Source organism: Onychostoma macrolepis, chromosome 23 (assembly GCF_012432095.1).
Source record: "Onychostoma macrolepis isolate SWU-2019 chromosome 23, ASM1243209v1, whole genome shotgun sequence".
Classification (NCBI taxonomy): Eukaryota; Metazoa; Chordata; class Actinopteri; order Cypriniformes; family Cyprinidae; genus Onychostoma; species Onychostoma macrolepis.
Window position 1 is genome coordinate 24,057,009 of NC_081177.1, and position 13,088 is coordinate 24,070,096.

The window sequence follows — 13,088 nt, forward strand, 5'->3', positions numbered from 1 at the left end:
AACTAATTATAATAACTAAAACTTAAATAAAATAAATAAAAACTATTTAGACATTAAAAAACTAATAAAAATGACAAAAACAACAAAATAACTAAAATTCTAACTAAAATGAAAATGGAAAATATAAAAAAATAAATCATTCAAAATATTAATAAAAACTATAATACTATGATATTAAAATAATACTGGACTTAATTTGTCATGGGCCATTTACTTTCTGAATAATAAGGTTCTATCTGTCATTTTTGTCAAAATTTAGTTATTTACATTATTCTGTGACAACTTGTTTGCATTATGTGTTCTTTTGTAAGCGGTGTACATTTTGGGCCTTTTTTTTAGGAAACAAAACTTGTTCTATCTACAGAAGTCTATGGAGCACAACAATTTTGAAGCTCAATATCTCAAAACTGCTCAGAATGCAGATAGAGCCTTATAATTCCAAGGCGGCGACTTCCTGACTTCTTGTCCATTTGCAAATATTTCTGAGTGATAATATATGGTTTTAAAGGGTGTTTTTTAACAACCTTAGGAATAGCTTTAAACAATTATTGGATAAAAAGTAATGTGGTATCCAATTCATGCCAGCACTTCTAGGTGTTTAGTTTCTGTATAGAGATATGTTATGTTGCTTGCTGTACATTAAAATATTTTAACATTAATATATGCACTTGATGTATACTTCAAAAACAAAAAACTGCATAGTAAGTTCATACAATAGATAACAATGTTATGTGCATGCAGGACAAATCTGGGAAAGCCTGTGCATTAATGTCAACTGATAGACAGAAATATTAAGACATAATTCACTTAGATATTCAAACTGATGTGTTTAAACATACTGTAAAGCGTAAAATGGTCTTACCTTGTTGTCAGAGAAGTCGTAGTCTAGAGAGAACTGCAGTTTGCCAAGCTTCTCCTTCTCTTTCGGTTCCTCCTCTTTCTCTTCAGTTATTCCCATGTCTATATCTTCTTCATCATCATCCTCTTCCTGTTTCTAGAGAGACAAAAGCACAGAAGGACATTAGAGGAGAAACTAGAGCAAAGGCAAAGGAAGGTAAATGATGTTCCCCAAACATGGTTCGTTGGGCCATTTCTCAGCTTACCTGAAGTTTGCCGGGTGTCAAACCACCCGGGTGTTACTGTATGTAACTGTGTCAGCGATGACCTTCATAGCAACATGACTTGATTTCACTTTTCCTTTCATGACACCATTTGCAATCATCTACATTACTTTTGTGGTGGGAAAGACAGACAGAAGGCTTCTAGTTTTTCTGAAGCAGTCTGTCCATAAATTGATTCTGAGTCTGCAGGGTATAATAAAACCCTGAGAGATGATGACTGAGGCTAAAGGACTCGCTTTTGCACAGGAAGAAAGATTTCGAAGATACAAAAGCGAAGTGTTGGTGCTTTAAAGCCAATATTCATATCATGCAATGTAAAATGAAGGACAATTTGGAAGAAACGTTTTGCAGACAGATACTAAAGATCACAGTACAAGAGCAGAATAAGTGTTATTTTACACATCATCATTTCTCACGGTCCTGCTGCTCTTTAAAATGACAATGGAAAAAAGCTCAAATGAATCTTAATGAACTCATATTGTCATTTAATTTAATTTAATGATTCTGTTGTAATTAATACTTTTGTGCCCTGTGCTGTAATTGAATATTACTTGACAAGGTTGTCTATGGTGTGCTACACACTCCTCAAAATATACTATAACATGACTTTTTTTGATTAAATTAAACATAATAGAAGAACGAGAGAAAGAAACATACTGGAAATTCTTCCAGTAATTTGGATTATATGGGCAGTGTATAGCATATTTGTCACTGGATTTGCCAAATTATGTGGGGTCTGTGGGATCAAATCTTATTCAAAATTTAGTTTGAGGCACTTAGAAGCAAATAAATGTGATCTGTGGGCACATCTACAGTATATATTGTACTTTGTTGGAAACAGTCTGTACTTATTACTTTTCAATAGAGTACATTAACTTCTCTTGTCTTTTATGTATAACTGTTTGTCAAATGTACCATTATCTGAATGAGATTTTTCCATCCTGGTTTATCACCAATTTAAAGGAATAGTTCGCCCACAAATGAAAATTCTGTCAGCAATTACTTTAAACCGATAAAACATCCAATCATCTTCAAAACACATTCACATATTTGTAATGAAATCTGAGAGATTTCTGTCTCTCCACTGAAAATCTGTTCCACCAACAAATCTGTTGCTTTGAAAAGTTTATAAAGAGATAAAAACAAATAAATAAATAAATAAAAAACATACATATTAAGCACTTTAATCCAAGTCTTCTGAATAACGAACATGTAATTTAGGCTTTTATTCACAAATGAATATTAATCCACACATATATCAACACACATATATCAAGCTCTGTTTTATTGAGTAAAATATGCCAAATATACTGTATGAACTTTTTGAAGCGTCAGAGTTTTGGGGGAATGGACTTTCAGGATGTCTCAGATTTCATTTAAAACATTTTTATTTGTGTTTCGATGAGCGAAAGTCTTATGGATTTGGAACAACATGAGCTCATGTGAGTAAATTATGACAGAATTTTTGGGTGAACTATACCTTTAAGATTTTCCAATCCCTACAAGATAAAAAAAAAAACAAACTTGGATTTGGTCACTTGTCTATCAGATGTTTTTCCCTTTTTAGATAGGCAGTCTTGGTCCAGAATAACACCGTGCCCCAACCAGATGTGATGTGATGCCGCGACGTGATGAAAACATCTTTTCAGTTTTTTTGTCCTAACCATGTGATGATCGACTCTATATAAACAACAATTCTATTAACAGTTTCTATTTCTGTGACTTCATGGCTGGAACAACAGCATACTGACTATAAAGCTAGAAATGTGTAACGTGAGTTTGAATATCAATTTGCGTGACCTTTTTAGCCATACTAAAAGTGATGATAATTTACCTCGGATCTTAAAGGTAGGGTAGGCAATTTCAGAGAGGCTAGCGATAGCAAGCTAGCTTTGAAAGCATAAGATTCCACCCTTCTTGCATAATCACTCTCCAAAGCCACGCCTCCTCCAAAACACATGAAGGTGCACAGGCAGACCAGAGGCTAACCAGCGGCATGATCAGAGATGGCGTTGGTGGAGGGTTGAATGCATTTCTGTCAGATTACCTCATGTCTCATTCATCGGTGAGAAAACATTTCAGTACAAAGCACATAATAGTACAAAAATAATGCCTTCCATTCTCGCTCGGTCTGCAGTAGCGTAATAAAATGTATTGATGACGTATCATATCTGTGCAAACAGGGTGCACGGAGATATGAAAATACATACATTGACAAGAAAGTAAAACAGCCTGTTGTAGCCCTCGGACTGAGGAATACGATTGGACAAACATTTTATGCTCATATGCCTTCCACAGACAATATAAATACATATAAATACATTTAGACCACTTAACTAATGGTATGTGCACACCAAGGGCCCTATTTTAATGATCTAAGTGCATGGTCTAAAGCGCACGGCGCAAGTGCACTCAGGGCGTGTCCGAATCCACTTTTGCTAGTTTGCGCATGGTCTAAACGGGTTGTCCCTATTCTCTTAATGAATAATGGGTGTTTTTTGGGCGTAACGTGCAATAAACCAATCAGAGTCTCATCTCCCATTCCCTTTAAGAGCAAGTTGCACTCGCGCCATGGCGGATTCGCTATTTAAACGGCAGAATTTTAAGGCGCAGACAGAACGCTTCTCCAGAGAGCAAACGGATCTGCTCATCCGCGAGCAAATAGGTAGCCTTATTCTGATACATGCAGTGACATTTTTATATTTATGTAGCCTACACAATAATATTCTTTTACACTGTAATCCTTTAATTTTTAATATTTGGCATGTTTGTGTGCTGCTGCGTGTCCCTGTGTGTAATAAGCAAAGTGAACGCGCGTTGTGGACCTGCCCAGTGGCACATTTTCTACTAACGCGCTCTTTAAATAACAAAAAAAAATATTGCGTCATTGACTTTAGACTTTAGACCAGGTTTGAGTTGGTACAGTCTATTTTCAGCTCCTCAAAATAGCAACGCGCCAACAATGCGCCTGAACACACCTCTTTTTTAGACCAGCTCCGTGGGCACACAAATGGGCGCAAATGCATTTGCTATTCAAACAACGCGGCACAGGACGGAGAAATGAGAACTGCGTGGGGCTGAAACGAACAAAAACACTTGCGCCGCACCTTGCGCCACATTGCGCCGGGTGTATGATAGGGCCCCAAACGTGAAGCGAATATTTGCATCGCGTTACTCGCTCTAGTTTACTCGCGGGATGTTTTTTGCATCACTTGAATCAATAAAAACAATTAAAAAAAAAACCAAAAAACATTTTTTGATACAACAGGATTTGTCAAACCGGATGTGTCAATAAGCTTTTCGCTGATTGGCTTGTGCGACAACGCATCATGCAAATTTTCCGCTCAAGATTAACATTTTTTAACTTGTGTGGAAGATGCGATTAAGGTGTATATGCAAGGTGCTTTTGCAGCAATCACATCATCCAATTTGTGTGATTCGTGTCAGCCGGCACAAACATGCGGTCTATTCGCATCTTTAAATTGACTTTGTATGTAATCTACTCGCACAAATAATTCAGTTAGTGCTGTCAAACGATTAATCGCGATTAATCGCATCCAAAATAAAAGTGTTTGTTTGCATGATATATGTGTGTGTACTGTGTCTATGTATTATGTATATATAAATACATGCATGTATATATTTAAGAAAAATATGTTGTTTATATATTAAATATATTTATAATACAATATAAATTATATGAATATAAATATATACATGCAAATACATATACATATTTTAAAAATATATGCTGTATGTGTGTGTATTTATTTATACATAATAAATATACACAGTACACACACATATATCAGGTAAAAAAAAATGAAGTTAATTTTGGATGCAATTAATTGCGATTAATCGTTTGACAGCACTAAATTAAATTAACTTTTGGTGTGAACACACCATTAGTGATGGCTATAGGGATGTGAAAAGACTTTCAACCAGCATAACAAAAAATGTTTTCAACCAAATCACCTACAGGACCCTGTTTTGAAATAATTTAAAAGAAACATAAACTGAACTCAGTGTGAACAAACAAGTGTATCCATAACAAAGATTGCATCAGTCTCTCAGTATGTATTTTTAATAATGTTAAAATGGTTTAATATTTACGAATTATATTATGTACTCATCCATGTCGTTATAAGCATAGTGCACTTACGGAGAGACTCCGCCCACACACTGTTCTGATTGGCTGTGATTTTTGATAGATTTTTTCACGTCACATAACTGTGCAGCTTCTTTTGTGAACAGACAAATTGCTTGTCGCTGAAATCTTATCGCATCACGGTGGTTAGGACACGGTGTAAGCAGTAAAGTAGACCAGACATTATGCTGATAACCAAAGGTTTCTCTCTGCTAGCCTAGCATTTGTGTCCTCTGAAAGAGATGGAGTTAACACAGTACATAACCCTGTTACATGACTAACACTGCTTTGGGGGTAGTAGTGACCCCAGCAAGCTCATCCACGTGGGAACATCTAACAGCATTACCGGATCCCCGCTGTGACTGTTCATCAAATCAAGCATTTCTGAGATTTGCTATGCACTTTGAAGAATTTATGCAGCCTCAAACGCAATGCTAGTGAAACAGCAAATATTAGCTTACATAGAGGGAGATGTCTGCTTCAGCTTTGGGAAAAACAAGAAAAGAAAAGAAATACAAGAATACAAGATGAACGAAAAGAGTTGAATCAGAATGTCTCTAAATAGAACAAAAAATGCTTGGGGTGAGGATTCGTCCTTCCTGACCACTCACCCCAAAATATACAAACACACACAAACTCAGAAACACACACTCACTCACACACACACACACGCACATAAAAAACAAAAACAAAAAAAAAACACAATTTTTTATATCTTAACTGACAGGATAGAATGCATTCATGCATGCCAAGCCACAAAATGCAAAGTCTGAAAATATTCCTCATTGATTGCATAATTGTTCAAGACATAGTGAATAAAATGATGCTGGCATTAAATCTGGAGGATGATTAATGATGTAACAGACTAATGCGGTATTGCTAATATGAAGTGTGCAGTGGTTCTCTTATGTAACTTCAGGAGACTTGCATTGAGCATTCAGAGGCAGTCATGCTAAGTTACAGCACATTCATCTTAGTAAAGGTGGCAGATGGAATAAGAAACTGTGAAGGAGAAATCAATCACTCACAATAAACAATTATTTGCACCAACAGCCCTGTGATCAAATCAGCATGATTAACCATGTTTATTGCATTATGATTTGAGTTCATAATTTACACCTGTTCAGCCTGGTCTTTTTTTAGGTGCTATTCACTGCCCCAAGACAAAACAGCCTGTTATGTGTCCAAAATTTATGATGTGCTTTATTTGTGAGAAACCAGTAAAATGTATGCCCATTAAGAGGAATTATTAAAAATGAAGACAATTTAAACATGATAAATTAAACCTCTGTTCAGTTCTCAGGGCAGTGAGATATCAAAGGTGAAGTATGCAATTTCTGCACCACTAGCTTTGTGGAATTGCAAAGATGATGATTGTTTTCAAACAGGTTTCCCATGTCATCTGTCATTGGTTGCCCCAAACACACACCACTGGTTGAGCCCAAGAGCCCAATGTTTGGATAGATACACTGCCCTGTTAGCCTAATATTAACTACATCATCATAGGGACAAAAGCATCTTTATTGATGGCTATTTAAAAGTAGACGTGTTCTTACAATTTTGCTTTTGAAAGCAAAACAAACTGCAAATATTTAATTAATTTATAGATGCTTTACCAGTTTTATTTTAAAAATTTACATATTCAGCACCGATGCATTTAATTGATCAAAAGTCACAGAAAAGATTTTTATATGTATATATATATATATATAATGCTGTTCTTTTGAACAGTCACACTATATCAACACTGATAATAACACAAACTATTTCTTGAACATCAAATCAGCATATCAGAATGATTTCTGAAGGATCATGTGACACTGAAGACTTGAGTAATGATGCTGAAAATTCAGCTTTGATCACAGGAATAAATTACATTTTACAATATATTTACAAACAAAACGGTTGTTTTTAATTGTAATAATATTTACAATTGGTTGAATTAAAAATAAATTACATTTTATTTTCAAATAAATGCATCCTTGGTGAGTATTAAATTTCTTCCAAAGAAAAAAAATGGGGATATCTTTTGGGGGGGGGGGCTTATATTTTACCCAATCTGCTGTCTTATAGGGATAGTTCATCCAAAAATGAAAATTCTGTTATCATTTATCATTTTTGGGTTTGAGATAATTCAGCCAATCAGTTGTCAGCACATCAGGATCCCATTTTTTTGCAGATCTGGAGTGATACCACACATTTATAGCTCAGGTTACTGCCTTAAAATCTCTCTCAAATTTCAGGAAATGTCACGTATTTTCACATCGTTTACATTAAGTGTTCTAACACTGAAAATATTACACACATCACCCTTAGCGATTTTCACACACACACACACACACACACACACACACACACACACACACACAAAAGCAATAGCACAAACTAAAGCATTATATCAGGTCTCCTGGTGAACGGCTGTTTCCCACGCCACCTACTTCATCCCTACATAGTCATCTCTATATTTCAGGAAGAAAGTAAAAGCTTCTTTAAAAGTTTCTTTGCACACAATGGGTCGTCCAGGAAAGTTACTCTCAAGTCAAGTCATGGTCATTCACTGGTGCCTGTATGAAGGGAATGCATTGGGCTTTGTCTCAAATGCTGCTTCACCTCATCTGGATATTTCTTTGGTTCCTTTTGCTGCCAGCTAACTGCTTTAAGAAAGCAGTATATGAAGATACATGTATGTTGCATAACTTAAGTTAGAGATCATTTAAGGGACAGATTTGAGATAGGTGGAGCAGCTTTTAGAGGACAAATCACCAACCGTACCCTTTCAACATGCATGTTAGTGAGGATTGGTGTGTTGGTGTCTCTCGGTAAGCTAGGATGAAGTTTAAGTTCATAACCAAATGCACATCCATTTCTAAAGGGCCATTCCTTCTACTCGTTTGGCTGTACTCCCCATCCCGCCGGTGTTCATGTGGCATGTCAAACTGGTGGAATGCGAGCCCTCCCCAAACCAACCCCAAACTAGCTCCTCAAGCAACCTCAGCACCCCTGCAGCTTGCAAGACTCAAGAAGAAGCCAAAGAGTTCATTCCCAGCCAGTTTTCATAGCCCAGTTCCCCTGCCCTGGTCTGAGCTTACACCAGGCGGTCAGAGAGGGGCACTGCAAGCCATGTCACACCTACCGTAAGAAGACAGGTCCAGAACAGTCAAGATACACGGAGCACATATCAGACACAAAGCGGGAAGGATAGAGAGATGAAGAAATGGAGAGAGAGGAAGAGATTGAACTCACAGAAGACAGAATCAAGTAGAGGAAATCAAGTAACACTTAATGGACATGTATCAAAAATGACACATTTTGGTTTAAATAAACACATTATGTTATTGGCTAATACAAACATGAAATTTAACCAAAGAAATATGAAAAGCAAATAACACAGATGAACATTTGAGGCACTTTTATTGTACAGTAAGGGAGACTGAGGGCTACTGTAACCCATTAAATGTCTTAAATTGTACATTAACAATGGTCACTTATTTTAAAAATAAAATGTTATCCTGACATCATCAGTTAACAACAGTTATTATAATTATTATAAAATTATATTTTTATATATTATCATATAATATTATATAATTATATAATTATACATGTATTATATAATATATATATATATATATATATATATATATATTAGTAATAACAAAAATAATAACACTAATAACAAAATTGTATAATTTAAATTTTTGTAAATATTTAAAATATATGTTTTTAGCTTAGCATCTAAATATTTAATTTTAAAAATGTTGTTGTTTATGTAATTTTTATTAGGTATTGTTAAAATATGCCAACATAATTTTTATTTATTTTCACTTCAGTTTTAGTTTTGTTTCTTTTAGTTAAACTTTGAACATAAGAACTGTTGCTTCTGCAACTAGCTTAATAATTGTTTTTATAGTTAGTGTTTATTCTATTTCAAGTAACAAAAATGTTTTTTTGTTTTGTTTTTTGTTTTAGCTTTAGTTAACTATAATAAGCCTGATTTAAGATGGTATAGCTATATTTAGATTTATAATTAATAGTGAGCAGTTAACAATTTTTTAACTTTGTCAGTATTAATAATCAGGTAAAATACTGTACTTTTTAAATTATTATTATTATTTATTTTTTTTTTGTACCAAATGAAATGCATTAGGCATTTTATTTTTTTAGATTATTTTATATATTTGCATTTATATTAACAGTGATATAAATATTTAATTCAATATAAAATAGTCATTCTCATTATAAGTCTATTAAGGAGTTACTTTCGCCACATATACAGTAAATGGCACTTATACTGTACAAAAATCTAGCAGATAAATATGCAGTACACAGTAGGTTACGAGCAGGGAAAAAAATGTGTTGCAATAACCCCTGGTCTCCCATAAATAATAAGCCTGTCTTGATGGTTCTTATGCACAACTAATTTTTTCTGATATATTTTTATAGAGAAAATGATATATTAGGATATGACAGGCAGAACTTTAATGATTCCCAAAGGGAAATTAGCTTGTCACAATAGCAAACATACAGCACACAGCGGGATCTGACACAACACGGCAAATACAGCAAAACTCTTCAGCTATTCAGCTATTATATTTCCAGCACAGATAAAAAAGATTTAGTGCTGCTGTGCGGTCGCTGGCAAATGTGTCATTTTTAACACAAAAGCACAAGAGATTAACAGCACATACATTCTTTTAGAAACCAAATTATACGAACACGGCAAATGAAATGACGTGGCGGGAAATATTTCATGTAGCTTTCCTGCTTTACAGGCAGCAAATGACGTACGACACTGAATATTTTATATTCCATGAATATTAAATGGATAAAAAATCTTTCCAGATTACCAACCATCCATTTGCTTGACCTAGAAGCTATATTAAGGATATGTGAGGTAGTAACACAGCTGTTTTTAAAACAGACAAGCTTTGCTGAGTCTTTCAAATATATTGCATCGTTAAAGGCATTAAACAAGTGAAAGATTCAGATTAGATATATATCGAACCCTATTAAACTCATTAGCAACAGATGGAAATTAGCAAGTGGAAAAACATTAATCTTTCTGTCTCTTCATATGGTTTTAAAGGAATAGTTCACCCAAAATTTAAATTTAGATATCATTTATTAACTCTCAATTCATTCTGTTGTGAGACCTAAAAGGAGATGTTTAGCAGAATGTTCAAGCTGCACATACAATCAAATCGAATGATGATGTTTACTGCCTAGCTCCAAAAAGACAAATAAGCATCAGGTTGGTGTGATTAACAGACAGAAATGTATGACATTATTATCTGAATTTGTCTATCATTTTGGAGCTTGCCATCTACTTTCATTGTATCTAAAAGAACAGCTTGTACGTTTTCCCGTAACGTCTCGTTTTGTGTCATGAAGGAAAGCGATACAGGGCCAAAACATCAGAATGAGTAAGTATTATATAAATATTTCATTTTGACGTGAACTATCCCTTTAAGGGTGAAGAGCACTGGTGTCGGGTGGTCGTACCTCTCCTCCCTTCATGTTCTTCATTCCCATTTCTCCCTTGCCTTTCTTTCCCTTCTTGCCTTTTTTCTTCTTAAGGCATGTCTTTTTAACGATGCAGAAGCAGCACGTGAGAATGAGGACCACGGCTACGATCGCGATGGCGATGATGGCCCAGGGAGGCACTAAATAGTGAGAAAGACAGAGAAAGATAGAGGAACAGAGGCTGGAAATACAAGTCCAGATTCATCAGGGTCATTAAGAGAGCCAAGATTGTCTTCATCATTACCTTCATCAATACAGAACAGGACTAAAGCTTAAATTTCACTGCTTGTATGAGCGTATGCAACTGCAAAGTCATAGCTTCAGGCATATTCTAGACAATTAAAGTTTGTCAAGACTAGGACTGCACCCCTAATAGTCGATTAAATGCTGGTTGACAAGAAGAGGCTTAGTTGCAAATTTTATTAGTCTGTTAGTCACAGAAAAAACAACAACCTGATTGTTAATGGCTGGTCCTTGAGGTAATTACAAGTAAAATTATCTGAGCATTTTACTTACCCCACTGGCAGATAATTTTACTTGTTTTAAGCAAAATGCACTTAATTTAGGTTTTTCCCCCCTGGAAACAATACTAAATATCTTAAGTCATTTTGCTTATCTAGTAAAAGTAACTTGAATTAAGAATCTTTAGATATTTTGACTAGAAACAAGACAAAAATACTAAGTATTTTTTTGCAGTATTTAAATGAATGCATTGACTGAATGCTGTCTGTCACCACACTTTAAAAAAAATATTTACATGATTTATTATCAGAACCTTTCACAAATCTTTTGTAAAATCAGCTTAGATTCACAAATGTAGTTCAGATAACATAATATTTAGAGTTACTGTTGAATAATCTAATCTCTTTGTATCAACTCAATTCTTTAGTTTAAATGAACTCAACATTTTAAGGCAACCAGGTTATTTAATTTAAGTTAAACCGACAAATCTGTTTTGTATTGCTCCTGCATCACGTTATGTAAACTTAATTTGTCAAAGAACTGCACAGATGCAGATATCATAACAATTTATCGATACATGCACACACCTTGTCCTCTGCTTCTGACACTATCACTGTGCCAAGAACACGCTGAATAACGCTGAATAACGCTGACTAAAAGACGGGAAGAAGCCACAGCTGAAGCCTAAATAGGGCCTAAGAACACCCCTGGTAATTAGCCCACGGCATATCATTCACTGACCTCATATATGGATTATCATTTGAAATTGAAACATTTAAGTAGTAGCAACTTTACATGGCTGCTCGCTCTTATGTTAACCTAGATAAATGTGCATTATTAGGCACATATCCGAGTGTTTGTGTGAAGTGTGGAAGCTGTTAGCGCGCTACTGCATGACATGGAAGCACCGACACGATCACTTGCATTTTGGAAACAAGTGTAAACAACCTAAAATATGCCATCATTTTTGCTCATATAGATACGAGTAATGCATCATTTTAAACTGTAACGGGTAAACTTTTATTTGTGTACACTGACAATAACATCAAAACATGTAAAATAAAGAAAACAAACAGGATGCACTTTTTGCTGTCTCGGTTTCCGTGAACTGAAGCACATCACAAAAATTAAACTAAACTCACCGTATAGGCTACTTATGGAATCCCGTTTCCACCAATGAATACAATTTTTTGACTTTTTATCTCACAATTCTGACATTTAGTCGCAATGGTGAGTTTACGCCTCCCAATTCTAACTTTTTTTTCTCAGAATTGCATGATTGCAAGTTACAGGGCCAGATTTACTAAACAGGGCAAATTAGCATTAGAGCGCAATTCCACAAAAGTGCTGATGGGAGGCAAAAAATTCTATGTGTGATTTACTGACAAGGTGCACATTAATGAACAAAGACGCAACATCTCATTTCCATAATGACCAGCACAATCTACCAAGAGCAGCGCAAATTACCGCCTGCTTTAAGACATGCTTTTTTTTACCAGTGAATTGACAAGCGCAAATCTTAGTAAATCATGTTGCGTGATTAATTTAAATACTCTCCTCCTGTCTGTCTGTCTGTTTGCATTTTTATTATGTCGAGAACTGTTCATCCAATCGACTTCACGCGTTGCGGTGTGTTGCTGCGGACCCAAGGGAGTGCAGTGTCGCATTTTGGTGCAATATTCAGAAATTCAGAATTAATAAACTTTGAATAAACTACAGAACAGCGCGAGCTGGAAGCGACGCGCGTCACACGGGCAGGGCTTATATGCTCCGAGAACGGACACTGCACTAGTGATACAAAACACACAGGTCTGTTAAGAGCAATACTTTTAATA

The 13,088-nt window shown here is 35.2% G+C and overlaps 1 protein-coding gene across 6 annotated transcripts in view; it reads right to left on the minus strand.

Moving 5' to 3' along the window:
- syt2a (synaptotagmin IIa) overlaps positions 1–13,088 on the minus strand; it is an 80,770-nt gene that overhangs the window by 9,109 nt on the left and 58,573 nt on the right. For 5 of the 6 annotated variants that reach the window (XM_058764211.1, XM_058764209.1, XM_058764210.1 and 2 more), the window contains 2 exons: positions 10,771–10,931; positions 863–994 (listed from right to left, as the gene is read on the minus strand). In XM_058764211.1, coding sequence (XP_058620194.1) covers positions 863–994; positions 10,771–10,931 — 293 coding nt within the window. The remainder of the gene's footprint in view (positions 1–862; positions 995–10,770; positions 10,932–13,088) is intronic. The other variant, XM_058764214.1, reaches the window with a different exon arrangement.